The sequence below is a fragment of the Erpetoichthys calabaricus genome, chromosome 17, assembly GCF_900747795.2.
Source record: "Erpetoichthys calabaricus chromosome 17, fErpCal1.3, whole genome shotgun sequence".
In the NCBI taxonomy this organism is placed as follows: Eukaryota; Metazoa; Chordata; class Cladistia; order Polypteriformes; family Polypteridae; genus Erpetoichthys; species Erpetoichthys calabaricus.
Window position 1 is genome coordinate 29934530 of NC_041410.2, and position 25227 is coordinate 29959756.

Sequence of the window (25227 nt, forward strand, 5' to 3'; positions counted from 1 at the left end):
CAGGCACAATGACCTGAGCTTAATATTACTTACCTTGACAATGTCTTGTGCTTCTTCAAACTACTGTAATATAAAGAGAAGTATCATGTGCTTTAGCAGGGGGTTGTTGCTAAGGCTTGACTGAGAGTGGAAGTGCAGTGCAGCACAAATGACAATCACAAGGTTGTTGTTTAACTTCTGCTTTGTAGACATTTCTTCATAATTTAAGCACTATGAACTGTCCTCCTTAATCTAAGAGGATGAGTCAGACATAACAGCATTCATGGTTACAACCCAGCATAAATTTACCACAATTCAATCAATCCCAAAAAGAGCACATTTTTTGACTCACAAGAGCAGAGACATTGACAGAGCGGCAATGCAGATGACGGATCAGACAGCTAGCAGTAACAACAGGGTCACCATTTAAAAAATACATTAACCTTTGATATCTTTCCTTAACCCACTTTATTTTGGCTAATATTTAATAAATAAGAATGTGTCTTTGATGAAACAAATGAAAAATTAAAAACACTCCAACTATATAAAGTGTGTAAATGCAGTCCCAGAATGCATCTGAATGTTACACCACGCATACATTTCCAAAGTTGTTGAAAGTGCTCATTTTGCTACAATTATAATAATTAGACAAACTAAAGAAAAGCTTTCTATTATTTAAATATCGTTAACAACATTTGTATACTTTTTTAATAATTTTAAAATGTTAAACATATATATTTAAGATTTAGTTTATATTCTAACTTTTAGAGTATGAATAGTTAATAATATGTAGCATGGGATATGCTGTCAATGTGAAACAGTAACATTGTGACTAAAAAAATGCAATCACTTTTTATGGTACATTTGCTTCCATCAACCCCAACCTCTGAAATGTCCCCAAAGTCCACCGATGGACATTTACATGCATGCAGATATTTTGTCACATCATCAGTGAGTCATTGAAATTCATGCACATACATGAACAAATGTGTGTATGCTCATATTTACGTGTATCTGTAGCGGTATTTATGGGTATCTGTAATGGTAGATTTGATACAAACCTGCCATCCAATACAGAACAACAGAATCCCATCAATATCAGATAAACCCGCCTATAACACTTTCCCCTGCCTTTTCTCTCATTTTGAGTAGCTTTGAAAATGTTATTTTCAATAGTTGATCCCTGATTTGGCTAACGCCTGCAGACACGAACATCACTTTAGGCCTGCCCTGACAACCTGAACGTAGTGCACTATACTTGATATACATTTTCAATCCTATTCATGTGACTCTACTCAATGCAGCTCATCATTCGGCCGTGTGTTTGACTTCTGCCAATGAGATGAGTGCAGATCACATGATTTTTTTGGAATCACAAACCACATGCTTTACATTTTTTCTGTATGTCAAGTGCATTCATTTAAACTGTGAAGGATGGAGACATTCCATTCCCCCTTGGCATCAGAATTACATAAGTCACTTGGAGAACAACAGAAAGACCTAGCAAGTTCTTTCAGTCAGCCCAGAGTCAACTTCACCATGCCACGCAAACACCCTGCCAGGCACTGATGTGACTGGCAAATTAGTGGCTGGCTGCAATGGGTAGGCTGAGTAGCATAGCCAGCTCATTGCTTTTGCTTCAATACTTGGCAGACTCTTCTGTTATCTTTGAGATGTGATCTCTAAAATTGAGAGTGATGATATTGTGAAAGTTAGCTTGTCAGTCACCTTCATTATATTTCCATTCACAGGGACACCATGCTGACGAGAAGCCCCCGAGCTGCTGGCATTGCAGTGAACACCCTCAACTTCCCTATCAGGCATGATGCCCCCCTTCAGGTCTCCCACATCTCTACCCAAGGCTATCCTCAGGTAAGCCGCAGCTGTTTTGTATCAGAGCTACATGAATGTTGGTCATTATCCAAATTCTGTGAAGAAAGAAAAATCAAACCAGCCAAGCCTGTAAATGGCAAAAAAAACAAAACACTGTGCCACTTAATAGCACAAGTCTAGTTAAAACAGCCTGGGATTACAGCAAATCACGAGGTTGAGAAAAACAAGAATGGCACCAGCATCTATAACACCAATGCTGCAGCTGATTCTTCTGTCAGACTGGCACTACAGTGTTCACAACATGCTCAGCATGGGGCATCCTTGCTGCCTCTGTGTGTTATCATCATCATCATCACTACACTTAGGCTCATTCCACCAGGAGTTGAGCCAGTCATGATTTCACTAAAAAAATGATGGCTAATGAGCTGTCCAGATGTGTAATCTATCTATCTATCTATCTATCTATCTATCTATCTATCTATCTATCTATCTATCTATCTATCTATCTATCTATCTATCTATCTATCTATCTATCTATCTATCTATCTATCTATCTAGATGTCAAAGTGGTTCTGCAGAGCAATACCATAGGAGAATTGTTTTGGTTTCCAAATGAACCATCTATGTGAAGGTTTCAGAAAGAACATGTATTTATTTATATCTGCAAGGGTTCTATAAATAATTATAAATAAATTAGGATAGATTAATGAAATATGAGTGCAATAACACAGACAATAACAAGCGAAGTTCAAGTTTTCTTGATCTGTCAGTATCCCGGCAGTTAGCATACTGCACATTATAGATTTCTGTTTTGTCTACATACTGTATTAAAAACCTTTCCAAAGCCCAAAGACCCAATTTCATATGCAAAGAACCACACACAGAATGAAACATTTTTTTTTATCAAACAATATTTCAGTAAGGAACTAACACAACCTACTAAAGTGCCATTTGATTAGATTAATCTTGTCCCGAGGGCAGGTCTTTCCTGGGAGAGGAGCGCTCCTGCTATGTATTTCATTGACACAATGTTGCTTTTGTGCCAATCTGCCATAGACATTATAATATTCAGCTCTGTGCGGCTTTAGGAGTGACTTTGTTTTGCTTCCGCTGGTCCTGGACAGATCTGAGCTTAGACATAAGCTGATAGCTGTAACAGTAGATGACTTTGGTCAAATTCACACAAGCTTGTCACCTGATACAGAACAACAGAATCCTGTTGATATCAGACAAATTATCTATCTATCTATCTATCTATCTATCTATCTATCTATCTATCTATCTATCTATCTATCTATCTATCTATCTATCTATCTATCTATCTATCTATCTATCTATCTATCTATCTATCTATCTATCTATCTATCTATCTATCTATCTATCTATCTATCTATCTATCTATCTATCATCTGTTTCATAGACTTTATCACTGTGGATAGGCACCAATGGTGGCAAAGTCAACTGTTTGCCAGTTTCTGACTTTCAGTGCGATCACTGCAGGACATACAGCAGGAGGCTGCAGGCAAGGTATCTTCGGTTTCCCAGAGTGCCACACACAGACACACAAGAAGTCGGACATTGACAGGCCTTTTTTCTTTGAACTGCTGCTTGAAGTTCAAGCAGGCTGAACATATTTAATGTTTTTGCCTGGCTTCCTTTGTCCAATTTTTATCTTAAATGAGATGTACGCTGATCGGTTTCACTTCAGTATTTTCCCTCTCGGTGTTATGGTTACGTGGCTATGCATTTTCCAATCCCTATTATGTGTCCTTAAAGAGCTGTTTTACATTTTAATGACTTGCTGTACTGGGCTGGATTGAGGATCGATAATGAAATGACTAGTCTGTGTCAATACTGACCTTTCACCAAAATATTGTGACTCCCAGGGTGGCAGCCCACATGTCATTTTGCGGTCTGCTGCCCTGCGGGAGATGGACTTAATTTGCATGTGTTCAAATTGTGCTCTTCTCAAGCTGCTATAACCTACAGGCCCCCTGGCATGTCATGGAGAATACCAATGTTTGCCCCAAAAGGAGAGAGGGGCACTAGATTTGGAGACAAAGTATGAGAGAGAGAGAGAGAGAGAGAGGAGTCCATTGATGACTTACTCATTATTGTCCTTATCTGCTTCAATTATGCAAATAATTTTAATAATCAACAGAGAATGTACTGTTGAAATGCATAATACTCTGAGTTATGATTTGAGTCTTTTATAAAAAGCTCTTTTCTTTGATTTAATCTCTAGTCAGCCTAGTGGCTGTTGTAAACAGCATCCCTCAAATTGAAGTGTTCCACAGATTGCTGCTAGGGGGCGCTCTTGCTTATCACTAAATAGATAAACCCACCCACACTCTGAGCCTCTGTCCCTGTTCTCCAGGGAGTGAACTGGAAAGGCGCAGCTCCTCATTAGAGTACAGGAATGTCCTTACTGAATGGTGAAAACATCAAACAGGAAGCCTTCAGCTCAAACATGCTTTGCATGAGTTGCTGTATGTTGGTCAGCCATGTGACGGTGACAGTGGCAGGCACAGAATGAGTTAACCACAGTTACGTGAATGGACCCACAGAGCCAAGAAGGTTTCTTATATGTGAATCGTACTGTCTGGTGGCATTGTCAACTAATCACAAACTGCATCAAACAGTCCAACTTCTAAGTGTAGAAAGAGCAGAAAAGTCACCCATTGTCTTCAATCTTGGAGAGCAATACTGTTGAAATTTGCTAGGTGGTTCCAAAAAACTGCTAATTAGGCAACTAGATACGCAAAGTAGTTTCAGTACAGATGCCCCAAAACTGCATTTTTCATTAACATCAGGATTTAAGAGAGAGGTGGTGCTCTTTGCTCAGTCTTGAAGCCACCATGCTTGACCTAAGCCACGTGTCTGCCTTTACTTCATTTCACAATTTTTTTCACTTATCCTTAAAATAAGTCGTCACACCAAATAGGAAATACACATCAGTTGTCCAACACCAAATTTGGATTCTTCATTTTGCAAGTTTCTGCTTAGACCCAACTATTCAGAATATTCAGGTAGCAACATTACACCAAGAGGAGGAGTATGAAATGGCCTTCTTCATCCCGTTAAGATAGCTGCTTGCCTTGGTTGGTAACAGGAAGCTAGAGAGTAGGGGTCTTTTTTATAGGTGGAACACCAAACACTTGGATCCAGAAGGGGGTAGCAGTAGGACTTAAGGTGAAGTTCACAAAGGAGCTTGTAGGACAAAGATTGATGAAGCAGGTGGGAGGTCATGAACCCATAAATGGGCATGTGGATCAGTAATATAGCAGTGACTAGAGCCAGAAGGGCCTTGCCTTTTACGGGAGCCCCCTAAAGTTGGTAATGTGACCCCTCCAAGCACAAAGAGTAAATAAAAATGGCTGTGACCCAGCCACTGACTGAGTTGTAGTTCTGGCAGTGAGCTACGGCAAAGGCTCATTGGTGATGTAGAAGGAGCAGCCATATAGTATTGGAGAATGAATGTTTTAGTAAAAAATTGACACTTTTGATTCCCTCATTTTCTTTGTGGGCAAGTAGGTTATCCATTAATGGTAATTATCAACTGCATGTGTGCACTTCCACGTCCTTCGTGATCTCTCTATCTGTATGGGGTAGAGACATAAAGTGCAGGTGTGTGAACATACTGGCATGTGCACTTCATCCCCTGACACCCAAGGCACATGGATTAAATTAAAAAATAAGCACGCCAGCCATCAACTAATAGTTAGAGATAAAATAGCAACCCTTATCGACAATACAAAGTCTCCTCTCATCTCCCTGCAGGTGTCTCAGGCAGGATTTCCTCAGGAGCAGCCAGTCTGGAATCACTCGTTCCTGTTCCATGGCAGGGACTGCGCCACCATCTTCTCCGGGGGTGCGGCTCTCGTGCTGGAGTACTACCCCATTACCACAGGTGAGCCCTCTGATTTTCTTGTTTCTGGTATCTTTATAAGGTAAGGCTGAAGACGTTGTTTATTGTTAATACGTTTAGAACTATATTTTAACTATTACAGATTTTGTGAGAATTTGTTTATGTAACTATTGAGCTCAGCAATTGCGTTTTGCATGTCACCTGTGCTGTCACTTTGGTCGTGATTTCGCAATGTGCTTATTAAGGACACAGCAACCTTAGTGGGATCTGTAGCTGGAACAATCTCAAAAATGCCAAATCAGAACCAAGAGAGCAGGCAGCCCCAGCTGTTGTATTTTAGCCAGGGGTTCTCCCCTGGCTAGGGTTCACATTGTTGCTTTTTTTATTCATTGTTGAGTCTTTGATTTGTGTTGTTACTTTTGTTTATTATTTGCTTTATTCCTTTCTAGCTGTGCTACCCATCTAAGAGGGGGTTGAAATCTAAATAATCAACATAGACCTCAGCATTAATGTTTTCAGCGAGCCATACAATGTCTCTGTTACAAGCCATTTGTTATGGGATTCGTAAAAGCAGTGTTAATGTTAGTGATGCGTCATCTATTGGAATGACAGAGACATATCAACCAGACAGACACACAGACACGTATCCTTTCATTAAAGGGAATGTTTGTGTTATGTGGTTTATGTTTAGTGGGTGGTTCCCTAAGACAGCGTTTCTCAACCTTTAAGTATTTGCGACCCGAGTTTTCATAACAGTTTTAATCGCGCGCCCCTAAGGTTTTTTTGAAAGGAGCCCACTAATACCAATTTGTTATTTTTTAATTAATGATATATCATTGATGCCTATTTTATTATACCTACTTAACTTTTATTGACATTTATCTAACTCTATATTTATTTTTCTAGTATCACAATGTAGTTTAAGTTAATTTGTTTTGGTTTCAATAGATGTATTTTTCATATTTTCGATTCTTGTTTTCTTTTTTTCACATCTTCGTGCCCCCCTTTTTGTTACTTCATGCCCCCCAAGGGGGGCTCGCCCCACAGGTTGAGAACCACGGGGCAACCTGCCAATCACTGCAAGGGACTGTCCTCAGCCCTATAAAGGTGGGAGTGACCCCCTGTTCCTTGCGGTTCATTCGAATGCACTTGGGAGTGGCGAGTTCTTGGATTTGTGATTATTTTTTGTGCTTTGTGAATTTCTGGATTTTTTCACCTCTTTGCTCAGCATTTCAAGCACTCTTTGGGTTTGTGATTGGGACTTTGTTTTGTTTTGGTATTGTCTTTTTTGAAGGCATTACCTTCTGTGCCTTCATGCTCCTCTAAGCTTATTTTTGGTTCCACAGTGCTTTTGAATAATACCTCTTTTGTTTATAAAGATTCTAGGTAGCCCTCTGTGTTACTAGCCGGGGCTTTTGATAGGATTTTCCTCTCTAGTGGGCATGTTTTGAACTGTTCAGGACTTACATGCTTAGGAACTCTCAGCCTTCACAACAGGGCGAGTCTAGATTTTTTTTTTCTAGGAATATGTCTGAAGAATCGGTAGGGCTAATTTTAAAGCAATATCTAAAACATTGCATCATTTACCTGTAAATATTTTTGAGTTTAATGTCTTTGCCCGACTATTGTGCTTGTGCAGGCCGTAAGCTTGCAGATCGAACTTGGAGATAGACTTGCACCTTTGGATCAGACTTGTATGACGGTTCAGGTCTGACTTTCATTGTTGAAGGCTGTTTCACTTTATTCAATTTTATGAGCTGGCAGAATCTTAACACTGAAGGTCCTTCATGTTGTCATTTTTCTTTCCTTTCTACAGTAGGTTTGTGACCCTTTTTTGTTTTATCCCATCTGAAGGTTTATTAATTAAGACAGAGGGGACAGGGCTGGGATTTGTGTTGGCTACCTGTGTGCTGCTCTTCTTTTATTCAGCATTGCTTAATGGTTCTTCTCTCTTATTTGCAGTTATGAACACCGTCAGCTGGCATATCCGCAGCCCCCTGGGTTTCTCCATTTTGCCACTGAGTGAAGACGTCTACCGCAAGCTGATGGCAGAGAGCAGCCAAAGGGGAGTACGTGTTGAGCACCTGCCCGTTGAGGTGAGATGGCAGCAGAAGTGGCACACGTTGATGGATTCTCTTTGATTACTCCTGAATGATACCTTTTCTGTCATGGTCTGATGTGCAGCTTTTTGTATTATGAGCATTCTCTATGAAAGAATTGTCAGCAAGGAGCACTACACCTTCTCCAAATGCAGCATCTTATTAAGTCTCTAGATGTTTGTACAATCACTGTAGAAGACTTTCATTTGGTGTCCTGCATCAGGCTACATGTGCAAGGCAGAGAAGTTAAATCTCACAGAGATACTGAAAATAGAACTGCATGAGATTTATGAAGGACATAGGAAGGGGGACTCAACTGGACCCTCTACAGGGGAAACGATAAAAGAAATATTTATGACATTTTGCAAAAATGCTTCAAAACAAGATTGGTGACTTAAGAACTACATGAATATTTGCTGACATGATTAATGTATTTGGCTTTTACAGGGATCGACCCTCCAAACAACATCTAGCGGCACTCCAAGTGTTGGCATCATTCTTCGACTTATCGGTTCTGAGGTACGTTGTGTCTCACCTCCTCCTCTCTCTCTCTGGAGAAACAAATCATTGACTATTAGAGATGCTTGTGTTGAGCCCAAGGAGAGGACAACTGATCAGCAGCTGTTAGCTGCTCAATTAACTGAATTATAAGTAGCATGTAGAGGTGCCGCTTCACAGTATAGCTCAGCTTTGAAGTTTGAACAAGGTATAGTAGCGGTAACTCTGCTTGACTGTTTACCAGCATGAGGGATTATACAGAAGATGGCAGCACTGCCTGATTTTACATCTGGTCTGAGCAGTAAGAACAATAAGCAGTAGGGTGTGGGGCCTCTCAGCTTTATATGTGATTTGTGCAGTATGAGCAATGAGCAGCAGGGGGCAGCACCTTCAAAGTGCAAATTGACAGAATACGGAAGAGCCCCCCCCCCCCATTTGTGGATTGTGAGTAATAATCTGCTGAAGGCAACTTCATAACTCACTTGTGTCAACTGAACAACGAGCAGCCAGACTAAGCACACCTTGTCCATACGATTTACTGGTGTAATATGAACAAGCATAAGCAGGAGGAGGCTATTTAAAAGGCTTGTGCATAATGAACAGTAAGTGATGGGGGACTCTACTGCTGCACTATATAATGGATATTTGCAGTGTAAATAGTAAGAAGCAGGGGGTAGCACTGTTCAAGTTATGAAAGAGTGGCAACATCTTACAAGTTGTCTGGACATGCAAGCTGCGGTGGGCTGGCATCCTGCCCGGGGTTTGTTTTCTGCCTTGCACCCTGTGTTGGTTGGGATTGGCTCCAGCAGACCCCCGTGACCCTGTAGTTAGGATATAGCGGGTTGGATAATGGATGGATGGATGGATGGACATGCAAGTCAGAATTTCATTTGTGTGTCCAGCAGGGGGCACTAGCTCCCTGGGAATGAGTGCTTTCATAATTGCCTATAAAGATATAACATTAAAGGTGATACCCCTCCCTAGTGATACGGCGGTAAGAAATCACGCAGGAGAAATAACTTAGCTTTGTTTAATGTCGGCTTACACTGCATATCAGATGAATGAAGCCAATGACAAAACCGGTCTAGGATTGGGGGTCCAAGGCATAGAGTCTTGAGTGTTGTCAGTCAGGAACAGTTGACGGTATCTCCCACCCGTTCATTGGCTTCAAAGGTGTACTTGGCAATGTTCCAAGGCTTTATACTCTTTCTTCATGTGCAGGCCCCCCCCCCCCCCCCCCCCCCAGGCGAACATGCAATTCACAATAAGGCAACAGTGCTTAAATGAGGATAGAATTCCGTGCTGACTTAACAGATAGAAATAGCACACAAGCATGTCATAGTCTGACTACACGCTTTCCAGTTCTTCCAATCTGTCTTATGTCTTATTACTTGTTTAGCAGTTCTATGTGGTGAACCCTTGTGTTTAATCTGGCTATGTGTCAGCTATGCATGCGAGCAGAAAAAAAGCAGATTTATAAGATATATTTGCATAGAGAGCAGTGACATATTAATAATAATAATAATAATACATTTTATTTATATAGCGCCTTTCCCATGCTCTAGGCACTTACAGAATAAATAAAGAACGGCAGAATATACAGTATATAGCATTGTACAAACCAGATAAATAAATAAAGAAGATTAAGACAGTAAATTCTGAGAAAAAAACAGACAACATAATTGATGGTCTCGCACACACACATACAGGTTACATTAGCAACTTGACAGAGAAGTAAACTGAGAGAAAGGTAATAAAGTCAAGTAGAGCTAAAAGCCTTCCTGAACAGATGAGTTTTGAGTTGTTTTTTTAAAAGAATTCATGGAGTCAGCTGACCTGATTAATTTTGGTAGGTCATTCCAGAGTCTGGGCGCTATACAGCTGAAGGCCCAGTCACCCATGAAGTGTAGATTAGTGAGGGGCACAACAAGATTACCAGAATCAGAGGACCTTAGTGAGCAGGCAGGCACATAGTGATGGAGAAGGTCACTGATGTAGTTTGGTGCGAAGTTATTTAAAGCTTTGTAGGTTATTAGTAGGTTTTTATATTCGATTCTGTAGGACACAGGGAGCCAGTGAAGATGGAGCAGGATGGGTGTGATGTGCTCGCTGCTGCTGGTTCGAGTAAGGACTCTTGCAGCTGAGTTTTGAATAAGCTGGAGCTGTAATATAAGATTAGAAGGGGCACCTGCCAGTAGGGAATTACAATAATCGATGCGGGATGTGATAAAAGCATGGACAAGTTTCTATACATTTACGTGCATTATGGAAAATGAGCACTGCTGAACCATAGAAATGAGTTCAGCAGTAGGAATGGTGAACAGCGTAGGCTTTACAATTGATGTGTGCAACATGAAGACTGAACAGCAGGGGGCAGTGCTGTGGACTGTAAAAATCAATTACATAGTCGGAGAAATAAGCAGACTGGCAAGTGCAGCTTGAACACATAGATGAACTATTCATTGTGGGCAAGCAACTACATGGGCAACACTGGTAGACTAAATAACTAAGATGGCATCAAGGAGAAGAACAACTCAACCATACTGTTGATTCAGGAAGTATTCAGACTCCTTCAGTTTCTGCACATGCTGTAGATTTATTTTACTGGAATAAATTTGCCATTTTTGCCCATCAATCTTCACTTAACCAGTACTGATAAAATGAAAACATATTTTTATATCCGTTTGAAACTGTATTAAAAATCCAAATATTAAATCTTTCATTTACATAAGTATTCAGACCCTTAGTTCAGTACTTTTTATAAACCCCTTTGGCAGGAATTACAGCTTTGAGTCTTCTTGGCTGTCTCTACAAGCTTTGCACACCAGGATTTGGTCAGTGTATCCCATTCTTCCTAGCAGATCCTCCCAAGCTTCATTAGACTTCACTGATATTCTATGGTGTTAAAGTCTGGACTTTGGCCGGGTCACCTAAGGACAGTCAGTGATTTGTCCGAAAGCCACACCATCTTTATCTTGGTTCTGTGCTTCAGGTCATTGTCATGCTGAAAGGTGAACCATCACCACAGACCCAGGTTTTCTTCAAGGACCTCTCTGTATTTGACTACATTTATCCTTCTTTCAATTCTGACCAGTCTCACTACTGCTGAGAAGCACTGCTGTAGCATGATGCTGCCAGCCCCATGCTTTACCTTAAGAATGGTATTAGGCAGGTGATGAACTGTGCCCAGTCTTTGCCAGACATAGTGCTTAGAGTTGTGCCCGAACAGTTCAATTTTTGTCTCACCAGACCTGACAATATTTTTCGTCCTGCTCTCAGTGTCCTTTAAATTGCCTTTTACTCAAGACTGGCTTCTGTCTAGCCACTCTGCCATAAACACCTTATTAATGGAGTGCTGATGAGATGGTCATGTGTTCTGATAGGTTCTCCAATCACAGCAGATGACTCTGTTACAGTGACCATTGAGTTCTTGGTTACCTCCGGGACTAAGGCCCTTCTTGCCCGCTTGGACAGTTTGGCCAGATAGAAAATACTAGGTAGAGTCCTGATGGTTCCAGAATTCTTCTATTTGGCAATTATTAAAGCCACTGTGCTCCTGGGAACACTCAATCAATTCAGTTTGCCACAGTTTAATTACATCCATCCAAGATAATTAAAGCAAACACTTGACCACAATTTGAAATGCAACACCAAGAATCCGACTACTGTATATAAACGAGAAATTTAGTTTTTTAGTTTTAATAAATTTGTAAACCTTTCTGAAAACAAGTTTTCACTTTGTCATTATGGGTTATTGCGTATAGATTGATGGTCAAAAATGTCAAAATTATCCATATAAAGTGTGTAGAAAGTGAGAAGGTCAGAATTCTTTCTGAATCTACCATGCATCTTACTTGTGCTGCAGTCTGAGCAATGATCAGGGGGCCATGCTAGCTATACTTATATATATACAGTCATGGCCGAAATTATCGGCACCCCTGGAATTTTACTTGAAAATGCACCATTTCTCCCAGAAAATTGTTGCAATTACAAATGTTTTGGTATACACATGTTTATTTCCTTTATGTGCATTGGAACAACACAAAAAAATAGAAAAAAAGTCAAATCTGACATCATTTCAGACAAAACTCAAAAACCGGGCTGGACAAAATTATTGGCACCCTCTACTTAATATTTGGTTGCACGCCCTTTGGAAAAAATAACTGAAATCAAGCGCTTCCTATAACCATCAACAAGCTTGTTATACCTCTCAACTGGAATTTCCGACCACTCTTCTTTTGCAAACTGCTCAAGGTTTCTCAGATTTGAAGGGCGTCTTCTCCCAACAGCAATTTTGAGATCTCTCCATAAGAGTTCAATCAGATTTAGATCCGGACTCATTGCTGGCCACTTCAGAACTCTCCAGCGCTTTGTCTTCAACCATTTCTGAGTGCTTTTAGATGTATGTTTGGGGTCACTGTCCTGCTGGAACACCTATGACCTCTGATGCAGACCCAGCTTTCTGACACTGGGCCCTACATTGTGCCCCAATATCTTTTGGTAGTCTTCAGATGTCATGATGCCTTGCACACAGTCAAGGCATCCAGTGCCAGAGGCAGCAAAACATCCCCAAAACATCTTAGAACCTCCACCATGTTTGACTGTAGGTACTGTGTTCTTTTCTTTGTAGGCCTCATTCCATTTTCTGTAAACAGTAGAATGATGAGCTTTACCAAAAACCTCTACCTTGGTCTCATCTGTCCACAAGACGTTCGTCCAGAAGGATTTTGGCTTCCTCAAGTACATTTTGGCAAACTCCAGTCTAGCTTTTTTATGTTTCTGTGTCAGCAGTGGGGTCCTCCTAGCTCTCCTGCCATAGCATTTCATTTTGTTCAGATGTCAACGGATAGTTCGAGCTGACACTGTTGCACCCTGTGTCTGCAGAACAGGTTGAATATGTTTTGAAGTTGATTGGGGTTGTTTATCCACCATTCGGACTATCCTTCGTTGCAATCTTTTATCAATTTTTCTCTTCCGTCCACGTCCAGGGAGATTAGCTACAGTGCCATGTGTTGTGAACTTCTTGATTATGTTGAGCACAGTGGACAAACGAACATGAAGATCTCTGGAGATGGACTTGTAGCCTTGAGATTGTTGATATTTTTCCCAAATTTTTGTTCTCAAGTCCTCAGACAATTTTCTGCTCTTCTTTCTGTTCTCCATGCTTAGTGTGGCACACTCGGACACACAACAGAAAGGTTGAGTCAACTTTTTTTCCATTTTAACTGGCTTCACGTGTGATTGCTATATTGCCAGCACCTATTTCTTGCCACAGGTGAGTTCAAACGAGCATCATATCCTTGAAATAAAATGATTTACCCACAATTTTGAAAGGGTGCCAATAATTTTGTCTGGCCCATTTTTGGAGTTCTGTGTGACATGATGTCAGATTTGTTTTTTTTTCTCTATTTTTGTGTTGTTCCAATGCACATAAAGGAAATAGACAAGTATATACAAAAAACATTTGTAATTGCAATAATTTTCTGGGAGAAATGGTGCATTTTCTGGGAAAATTCCAATTTGGCCATGACTGTATATATATATATATATATATATATATATATATATATATATATATATATATATATATATATATATATATATAAAACTGTTTTTTGTCACCTGAACAATGACTAGGAAATGTCAGCACTTTGCGACTGTATAATTGACTTGTGCAGCATGAACAAGGATTAGCAGGGGGCATAAGCTGCTCACATTTGACAAAAAAGACATGTACATAATAAAGAATAAGCTGCAGCAGGCGGCACTGCCCATCTGTGTAATTTACCTTCTGAAGTAAGAGCAGTGAGTAGTGGGAGGCAGCACTGCCTGGATTTTTAATTGACTTGTGCAGTATGAACAATGAACAGCAGGGGCAGTGCTAATGGACTGCAAGACTGAATGGCAGAGTCTGAGAAGTGGGCAGAAAGGGGAAGTGCAGTTTGATTACAGAGATAACCTATTCCTTATGAATGAGGATCGGCAGGGGAACGCTGGCTGTATAAACCAACTAGCAGAGTGTACATCAAGAAGAGGCACTCGACTGAACCTCTGACTTGTGCAGGAACATTACAGCCATGCTGTTCATACATATTGCTGACTTTTGTCTTTGGACATTAAGCAGCGCCTAATTGATTTGTGCAATATGAAGAATGAACAGCAGGGGGCAGAGCCACAGGGTTTCAGTGTATAACTGAGTGGTACAGTATGTGGTGCATGTGGTAGTGGTGCTCATCTCTACAGGGATATGTGCAGTGTGAGAAAGACAGCACTATTGGACTAGATAAAAGTGGTTAGATGATGATTATCTTGGTATGGTGTAGTGGAGGGACACTAAGTCAAGTTATACAGCCATCAGAGTGGTGCCTCTTTGATGAAGAAGAAACTAATTATTTATTTTCAAATTATTTTTTGCTGGCCACTTGACTGCCAAGGAATGGACGCGTGCCTCTCACTATTGTGATATATTGTTATTGCATATACATTTTACATTCTCTTCAATACCACTAAAATAACTACAGCATAAAATGAAGATGTCATAACAGCGTGGCAAAGCAAAAAAAAAAAAAAACAAAAGTCTTATCCACGGTTAAGGTTTCCCATCAGAATGATTCCAACCTTCCTCTCAAAGTTCCAGTTTAAAAAAAGAAATGCCAATCATGAGGCAAAAATAGGAGTTGAAATTCAGTCTCAGGTGGCATGATGTTGGCAGCACCTTGACACTAATGGCTACGCCGTGATGTTCACAGTAAGGAGAGCCCCAACTCACTTGCTTCTTGCTTTGGTAGGCATGGAACATTTTTCAAAATTTCAGGCCAACAGACAGAAGGGGTAGTTATGATGGCAGCCGGACTTCCTGATACTGACAGCACGCCTTCGGGTTTTGTGGTGCGTCTCTATTCTAGCTATCCAGTGAGTGCCTGATTTACTGCTTTTTAATAAATTGTCTGATGTGTCATTCTCTTAATGCACAGTTTTTTTATGGGCTCAGCGGGACAGTAACGTGTTTACAAGCCGGGCTGAGCCTCATTGCCGCCATTCATCACTGTTGGCTATGGCAGCTCCCAAGCGCTAATAAGTCTCCCGTCAGAACAAATGGCTCTCCTCGGTATTTCTCTCTGCATTATGTTTATCATAGCAGGCTTGGGAGAGAAGGGCAATAATGGAAATAAATTGAAGAGCTGTAAACTCGAGTAAGCGCTCAATGCGGCCGCATGCACGCCAGCCAGCTTAAGAAAAGGAAGCTCGATGGGCTTTGACATCTATGCACTTCTCTTTTATTTTATTGCTTCCTTTACACACTGCCTTTCCTCATTTGTTATTTACTTAAAGCATGAAACTTTATGATTGATCCCAACAACCAGAATGACCTCCAATTTCAATTACATTCAGTCAGCCTCAGACTTCACAATGGCTCTGTGATGCACTCATGTGTGCTTTAAGATCCATACACCAAACCAACAGGGAGTTATGAGAATTAGCTGCAAACAAACGTGGAATGTGTTCAAAAATTGTTCAATTTAAACACTGTGACCAGTCCAATCATGTGATTGTGCAAAAATCAGTTGTTCAAAAATGAAAACAAACTGTCCATCCATTGGTTTTCTTCCCTGATGGCATTGGGTGCAAGGGAAGGACTCATTTTAAATGGGGTGCCATTTCTTCTCAGGGCACGCTCATGCTCTACCTAATAACCCAATAATCCGTCAATCTTTATTTTACGTAGCTTCATTTACAGAGAATATCATTACATAGTACTATATAAGAATGCAGTTCAGAAGGTCTGGTCACGTTTTCCAGAAATCTAAGTCTACAATTACATGGGGGGGCTCTCTGTGAAAATCAATGTCCTGTGATAATTTCGTCCCATGGACTATGTTGGGTGTTCTAAGTATACTTTATAAAGCTGAATCCAAATATGGCTTACTTTTCTTGTGACACCATCTTCATATTTTCATCATTTAGATTCATTGCAGGATAAATAATATTAATAAATAAATATTTATTTTTCAAATATAAATTATTGTTACTTCATTTTTTTGAATGAAGTTATGGAGACTCTTGGCCATGAATGCAATATGAATGTTTCCTGCTTGTTCATTGACTTCTCAAAAGTCTCTGCAATGTAAATCATAGATAGTTACAGTCATATGAAAAAGTTTAGGAACCCCTCTCAGCCTGCATAATAATTTACTCTACTTTCAACAAAAAAGATAACAGTGGTATGTCTTTCATTTCCTAGGAACATCTGAGTACTGCGGTGTTTTCCAAACAAAGATTTTTAGTGAAGCAGTATTTAGTTGTATGAAATTAAATCAAATGTGAAAAACTGGCTGTGCAAAAATTTGGGTCCCCTTGTAATTTTGCTGATTTGAATTCATGTCACCTCTCAATGCTGATTACTTGCAACACCAAATTGGTTGGATTAGCTCGTTAAGCCTTGAACTTCATAGACAGGTGTGTCCAATCCTGAGAAAAGGTATTTAAGGTGGTCAATTACAAGTTGTGCTTCCCTTTGACTCTCCTCTGAAGAGTGACAGCATGGGATCCTCAAACTCTCAACTCTCCAAAGATCTTAAAACAAAGATTGTTCAGTCTCATGGTTTAAGGGAAGGCTACAAAAAGCTATCTCAGAGGTTTAAACTGTCAATTTCAACTGTAAGGAATGGAATCAGGAAATGTTAGGCCACAGGCACAGTTGCTGTTAAACCCAGATAGTCTGGCAGGCCAAGAGAAATACAGGAGCGGCATATGCGCAGGATTTTGAGAATGGTTACAGACAACCCACAGATCACCTCCAAAGACCTGCAAGAACATCTTGCTGCAGATGGTGTATCTGCACATCGTTCTACAATTCAGCACAATTTGCAGAGAGAACATCTGTATTGCAGGGTGATGAGAAAGAAGCCCTTTCTGCACTCGTGCCACAAACAGAGTCGCTTGTTGTATGCAAATGCTCATTTAGACAAGTCAGATTCAATTTGGTGGGGGTTCCATCATGCTGTGGGGCTGTGTGGCTAGTTCAGGGACTAGGGCCCTTGTTAAAGTCGAGGGTCGGATGAATGCAACCCAATATTAACAAATTCTTCAGGATAATGTTCAAGCATCAGTCACAAAGTTGAAGTTATGGAGGGGTTGGATATTCCACAAGACAATGATCCAAAACACAGTTCGAAATCTACAAAGGCATTCATGCGGATGGAGAAGTACAATGTTCTGGAATGGCCGTCACAGTCCCCTGACTTAAATATCATCGAAAATCTATGGGATGATTTGGAGCAGGCCGTCCATGCTCGGCAGCCATCAAATTGAACTGAACTGGAGAGATTTTGTATGGAATAATGGTATATATAAGAATGTTATATTTGCAAAAGGAGGTTCAACTAAGTACTGATGGAATATCTCCTGTTTGGATGCCCAAATTTATGCACCTGTCTAATTTTGTTATGATGCATATTTTCTGTTAATCTAATAAATTTAATGTCACTGCTGAAATACTACTGTTTCCATAAGGCATGTCATATATTAAAAGGAAGCTGCTACTTTGAAAACTCAACCATTGATAAACAAAAATCCAAAGAATTAAGAAGGGTTCCCAGACTTTTTCAAATGACTCTATATGAGAACATGAAGTTACTTTCTGAAAACATTCAGTATCAAAATTATAATTTGAGTACCTGTGGAGAGCTGAAGGTGATAGTATGTTTCCTTAGTTACACCAAACACTGTTTGTTTTTGTGTGAGTAGGACGTTAGGGGTAAGAAGAACCACTGTGATCAGAAAGAGCTGCAAAAACAGGCCTCACTTGTTCCAGTAAAGAAGGATGTGGCAAACAGTCCATGTGTTGACCCTGAGAAAGTTTACTTTGCTTCACTGCATATCAGACATGGACTTATGAAAAACATTAATAAAGCAATGGATAAAACAGAAACAAGATTCATGCACTTGAGAAATAAATTACCGGGGATTAGTGATACCAAGATTAAAGAAGGAATTTTTGAAGGCCCTCAGACCAGAGAGATGAGAAGAAAAACTGAAAGAGGTTGAAAAGGCTGTTTTGTGGATCTTCAAAACTGTCCACACAAACATTTTGGGAGATCATAAGGCTGGAAACAGTCCTGAAATAGTGTGGGGCCAAACAATGGGGTGCAACATGTCATTGAAGATTCATTACTTGGACTTTTTTCTGTGAAAGACTTTGTGCAGTCAGTGAAGAATGTGGAAAGCTGTTTCATCAAGACATTTCCAACATGGAAAAGCATCACCAAGGCAAGTGGAGTCCCAGTATTCTGGTGAACTACTGCTGGACTCAGTAGAAATGTTTCTGAGGTGAAGTACAGTAGAAATATAAATACAGACAAGTTTTAGGTTATATATTTGTTATTTTAATAAGCATGTAAACATACAAATATCTGCGGTGGGATGGCGCCCTGCCCGGGTTCCCTGCCTTGTGCCCTGTGTTGGCTGGGATTGGCTCCAGCAGACCCCCGTGACCCTGTGTTTGGATTCAGCGGGTTGGAAAATGGATGGATGGATGGACATACAAATATTTTCATATTTATGTTGCATGTAATTCAAAAACCTTACCTGTTTTTGGAACTGTGTAGTGGTTTGAACTTCACGTTCACAACATGACATTAGAGTGCAAAGTTCACTCCATATCTGAATTATTGTATACATTATATATCAATTAACTGGCTGATTATTTTCCAGCGAGGTCTGTAAGAGGTTTACCATGACAGAGACCATCTAATGACTGACTTACCACCAGCAGAGCAGATGTTTGAGTTGGGGATTAATCTGGTTATGTACAAATGGATAAACCAGTTGATAGCATCTGCTTCAATTTCTGAGGAGTAAGTCAAAAAATCAACTGCATGTAGTGCCTTTCGAAACATGGGCCCTTTGCACATGCTGCTAGTGTATTTTGTCTCTCATGATCCATTAATCTTACTTTTGGACACCCACTAGTCTCAACAAATCAACTTTCTATAAACAACCATTGGCTATTGCCTATGGAGTCATGGTGACACAGTGGGTAGCATTACCAACTCGCAATGGGTTTGACATCTGTGAGGAGTTTGCAGGTTCTTGTTGTCTTCTTGTGATATTACTTCTAGGGCCTGTGATTCACTTCCCACTCTCCATGCTCTGGTGCTCACAATCTTCCATTTCCTAATACCAACATAATGGCAGGTAGCTTTGAGTTTCCTATCGCAGTCCAGAATTGAACAGAATGATATTGTGATGGGTATTATGTACTCTTGGGCCCTGCTGCCCAGTCTGATGCATTTCACAGTCAGCTGTAGAATTATCTTGCCTTTTAGACCATTAAGCAGGTTTGTTGATTCCGATTATTTTCTTTAAAGGATATTTGCCTTTCTGACCATGATTTTGTTTATCTCCTATGAGGAATACAGACCTGAAAGGAGAAACCAACCATCATATTGCTGGATAAGACCTTGCAGTATTTTAAACACTGAGTACTTAGTTCAGAGTTCAGAATATCTTCTCAGTGCAGAACCTAAAGGTGGTGTGGTATATGGCCGGCTGTTCACCCCGGTCAATACCCATACGCCGCCAGATGGAGCCCTCCTGGCAACATGGAGGTGTCCCGAGTTCCAGCAGGGCATCATGGACCTTAGTGTTTTTCTTCACAGCCCTGCTGGATACCATGGGGGCTGCCAGGGGATGCTGCAGGGAGGCCCAGGGACTTGGAAATACTTCCGGGCTATATGGAAAGTATAAGTCACGGGAACGGAAAAAATGATATACTTCCGGGCTGAAGAAAAGGAGAAGTTTTTTACCTGACCCGGAAGTGATAGAAAGTCACATGGACTGAGGGATAGAAACACTTCCTTGTCAAGGACTATAAAGAATTCTGGGAAACCCCAGTGAATCTAGCCGAGTTGGGATGAAGGGTGACTGAGCTGCTGAGAGTGGAGGATTGTGTTGTAATTGATTATTGATTGTATATTAGAGTATTGTGGAGTGGAGGGTGCTTTGTGCACATTATTATTATAAAATAAATAATTATTGGACTTTTATCTGGTGTCTGACGTGGTGCTTGAAGGTTCAAGGGGACGACAGCGCCCCCTATTTGTCACAGTGGTCATCTCTCCAAAGTCTGATTGGTAACCCTAAAAGTAAGTGGGTGCATGCAGGTGCTTTATGATGTGATTCCCGCCACCCCCAGCGCCCCAACCACCATCACTATGGTGATTGCATCATTTACTGCCAGTACTGACTGCAGTTTCTCGTGACCCCAATCAGGAGAATATTGATGGACAGATGACACCCAGCTAATGAGCAGCACACTGTCCTAAAAGGTTCATTGCTCAATGGCTGACAATAATTCAGATGTCATTATTAATTTAATGATAAGTGTCAGGCTTTACAAAATCGTACACAAAAAAACATACCTTGGTGCTCATTTTCTCTTGGAGCTCCTATTCTTATCCATGCCTGCCTATTTAGCCTTTAAATATAACATGACTGCTATGTCCTCCTTATAGTTGTGCTCTGTTCTGTTTCTTCTGCTCAAGGCTTTATCAGCCCAGCTCTTGCTTCCTGGATAATTCTGTCGCATAAGTGCTTTGACCGTAATTAGCCTCAGAGGCCTCCTGCACATGGCAAATAAGCCAATCAAAGTTGTTCTAAGCAGCCTCACAGATGCACCCCCACAACACACCTCTCTCCCCATTAAGAGCTTACAGTATCTAAACAATCTGGCAATCCTGGCAAGACCCCTGATCCATCGCTCCATAAGTCCAGCTCCCCAGTGTTTTAACACCCACTACTTGCCATCTGAGTGCATGTGTGCCCCCTCACTTCCATTCTTTAGTCGAGTCTTTTTTTCCAGCATTATGCATGCCCCCATTCCTACACCTCCTCTATTATTTATTTTTATTTAAAGTCCTTCCTTCTTGAAGCTCAAGGGAGCTGTGGGTTTTATTAAGGCAGTTTTCCAGCAAAATGTGTTTGGAATGGCTTCCCTGTTTCAGTGGCAGATTGTCCTCAAGACAGGAACAAAATAAAGGTGTGATGAGCATGCATACTGTGCATGGATGGAAAAAAAAACAGAGCGAGTCCAGAGATGTATTGGGGTACCAGCTAGGTTGCCCCTTTTAATCCTTCAGGTGAATGTAAATAAAATAAGTGCATGAAGGCACAAAACACAAACAAACTAAACAGAAAGCAGCCTCCTTGGATTCAGAAACTATTGGCTCAAAAGGGCTGGTCTGGATTGGGGAGCTCCATCCACTAGCAAGTCTGGGTCCAACTGAAACATCACAATTTGGGGCCGTCAGGTTTTTATTGGTCTCTGACCAGAGGGTTTGGAGTCTGTTGCCCTCAGAGGGCGTCCTCTTGGTGTTGCGTAGAAGCAAAGAGACAATACCATCAGTGACAGCACCCCAGCTTGCCCCAAAGGGGTATTCCCTACCTTAGATGAGCCTGGAAGATTCTGTCTGACACTGTTTAGTTGGGCTTGGACACTGTTTGGTGACACCGACACATTGCAAAACAGCAATCGAACCAGATGTTGTGTAGTGTGAGGTTTTAGCAGTGCCCATATTGAATGAGCAAGTGAAGTAATAAACTACCCACTTTGTCAATATATGATTAAGAAGGAGCTTCTCCATGTAGAATATTTTTTAGTTGTAGGGGAATTCAGTTTTATTCTGTTATATTTCATGTGCTTTAAATTGTTAGGAAGGAAAATATATATCGAAAATATATATCGAAAATATTTCTTGATGTTAAAACTGAATGCTTAAACTTTAAGTGCACTTTTCTTATACTTGAATATTATAACCACAGAATAAGTGTTAGCAGAGAAAGCAGACCAAAGGCTAGCAAAAAGTGTAAAACAGGACATTCCACTCCCATATATCCTGATACCTTTGTACCCACTGTGTATCTTCCTGCATGCACATCTAATGAACATTCATTGATATGGTCTGTCAAAATGACACTGGACAGAGGGGGCCTAGAGGCGTTTGCTTTGTCACTGACAAGCTTTAAAAAAAATCAGCAGAAAGATGGAAGAACAAAGAACAGGGAGAAACAGAAGGAACACCATCACCAAGGAAACCCATGCAGTGGGACACAGCAATGTAACTTTAAGAGACTGAACTCCACACATATTGGGGTGTACTGACCGGCATCATTTGTGGCAGCTCCTGAAACACCAAGGTTGCAGAGCGGGATTTTGCTGCATCCATTTTTCTGGCTCATAAGAACTATTTCTGAATGCTTTGAAATCACTTCAGTCTTTCTGTTTTCAGTCTGGTGTCTCCTGACACATATGATATATCATTTGGCTCATCTTGAGGTCTTATTATGAAAAACATTGAGTGTTTTGGGGTTCCAATCTGTTTTTTGGCCAAGAGATCATAGTTTCTTAAACTGTGCGTCATGGGTTGCTTGATTTTGGGTCACACATAGTCGAGAGTATTTTATTACTAAAGTCTGCGTACAGCTTGTGGATCATCTCTCATTGGGTCTCCACGCTCAGTTTAAGCATTTGACATTACTCCACTATGACCAGCAGCGGCGAATTTCCAAGACAATACCCCTAAGGTTGATGACTATTAGCGACGATTCTGATACTCAATGTTTCTTTTTTTGCAAGAAAAAAGTTTAAGAAACGTTGCTCTAATCCAAAAAAACGAATTTTTAGGTCACATTTGGACCAATGTTGTGTAGGAAATTACACCATTATAATAAAGAATAAACCAATAGGTGTCTGCAGTAAAAATAAACAGACGTTCTATGTGCCACGTAAACCGACCCTAGAGGTTCACTCTCTAATGGGATACCTGGGGTTATTTATTCACAAAACTTTGAAAAAATGAATACAGTGATCCCTCGCTATATCGCGCTTCGCCTTTCGCGGCTTCACTCCATCACGGATTTTATATGTAAGCATATTTAAATATATATCGTGGATTTTTTGCTGGTTCGCGGATTTCTGCGGACAATGGGTCTTTTAATTTCTGGTACATGCTTGCTCAGTTGGTTTGCCCAGTTGACTTCATACAAGGGACGCTATTGGCAGATGGCTGAGAAGCTACCCAGCTTACTTTTCTCTCTCTCTTGCGCTGACTTTCTCTGATCCTGACGTAGGGGGATTGAGCAGGGGGGCTGTTCGCACACCTAGATGATACGGACGCTCGTCTAAAAATGCTGAATGATTATCTTCACGTTGCTATCTTTTGTGCAGCTGCTTCCTGAAACGACATGCTGCACGGTGCTTCGCATACTTAAAAGCACGAAGGGCACGTATTGATTTTTTTATCTGTCTCTCTCTCTCTCTCTCTCTGCTAATGACGGAGGGGGTGTGAGCTGCCGCCTTCAACAACTTTGTGCCAAGGTGCTTCGCATACTTAAAAGCTCGAAGGGCACGTATTGATTTTTTTATCTGTCTCTCTCTCTCTCTCTCTCTGCTCCTGACGGAGGGGGTGTGAGCTGCCGCCTTCAACAACTTTGTGCCAAGGTGCTTCGCATACTTAAAAGCTCGAAGGGCACGTATTGATTTTTTTTATCTGTCTCTCTCTCTCTCTCTCTCTGCTCCTGACGGAGGGGGTGCGAGCTGCCGCCTTCAACAGCTTTGTGCCAAGGTGCTTCGCATACTTAAAAGCTCGAAGGGCACGTATTGATTTTTGATTGAAAAACAAACTCTGTCTCTCTCTCTCTCTCTCTTTCTCTCTCTCTCTGCTCCTGACGGAGGGGGTGTGAGCTGCCGCCTTCAACAGCTTTGTGCCGCGGTGCTTCGCATACTTAAAAGCCAAACAGCCCTATTGATTTGTTTGCTCTTCTCTATCTCTCTGACATCTGCTCCTGACGCACACTCCTTTGAAGAGGAAGATATGTTTGCATTCTTTTAATTGTGAGACGGAACTGTCATCTCTGTCTTGTCATGGAGCACAGTTTAAACTTTTGAAAAAGAGACAAATGTTTGTTTGCAGTGTTTGAATAACGTTCCTGTCTCTCTACAACCTCCTGTGTTTCTGCGCAAATCTGTGACCCAAGCATGACAATATAAAAATAACCATATAAACATATGGTTTCTACTTCGCGGATTTTCTTAGCTTTTTTGGCTCTGGAACGCAACCCCCGCGATGGAGGAGGGATTACTGTATCAGCAATATAGTCACGTGGAGTATCCTTTTATGCTATTTTTGAGGTTGCTGATCATGAATATGATGATAGTTTTGATATTTGTTTCTTTAACAGTGGTCCTATCCCCTCTAAGAATCACTCCCAGAAGGTAAAAAATGACAAATTTCAAACACATGCATGTGGGGTATCATTTTAGACTATTTAGGGTTAGTATTACTATTATGATGTTTTCTAGACCTCTACCAGAGGGTACTAAATGACAAATTTCTATTATAATCAAAAATACTTAGACTTTAAATATTGAAAAAGACATTTTAATATTTCAAATTTATGACTCAGCTGTTTTTGTTTATTATGTACATCTATGTCATGAAGCAAATCTCTACATTTACACTTGTACCTAATGTCCATTTATAGGAATAATTTCAGTAATTATTAAATAAATCACAAAATATCCAATATTTCTGTTACACAAAGCTCATGCAGTAAAATCTATGGCAAGAATGGCTCTAGACTCATACTGGGCATTGCTGATAAACTGGGACCAAGAAAAGAGAGAAGAAAAAGATGAGAAAACAGAAAAGGCAAGCGACTGAAAGAAAAGAAGGGCAGCGGATTGCCAATTGAGATGTTCTAAATTGGAATAATCTGAAATAATTAGACAGACACAAGGGCTGGACAGCGATTCTCCAAGATAAAACAGAGCGGCAGACTGTTAGAGACACAAGGAGAGTGACAGAGACAGGGAAGAGGGGAATGCATTATTCACAAGAGGGGAATTTAAGTGCTGAATTAATTTGCTTTTCTTTCCAGCTGGCCGCCAAA

General features: G+C 40.7%; 1 protein-coding gene across 2 annotated transcripts in view; it reads left to right on the top strand.

Annotated features, from left to right (window-relative positions):
• ccdc33 (coiled-coil domain containing 33) overlaps positions 1–25227 on the top strand; it is a 309934-nt gene that overhangs the window by 161125 nt on the left and 123582 nt on the right. For both annotated transcript variants that reach the window (XM_051920613.1, XM_051920615.1), the window contains exons 12-15: positions 1731–1851; positions 5593–5722; positions 7643–7776; positions 8227–8298. In XM_051920613.1, the coding sequence (XP_051776573.1) occupies positions 1731–1851; positions 5593–5722; positions 7643–7776; positions 8227–8298 (457 nt within the window). The remainder of the gene's footprint in view (positions 1–1730; positions 1852–5592; positions 5723–7642; positions 7777–8226; positions 8299–25227) is intronic.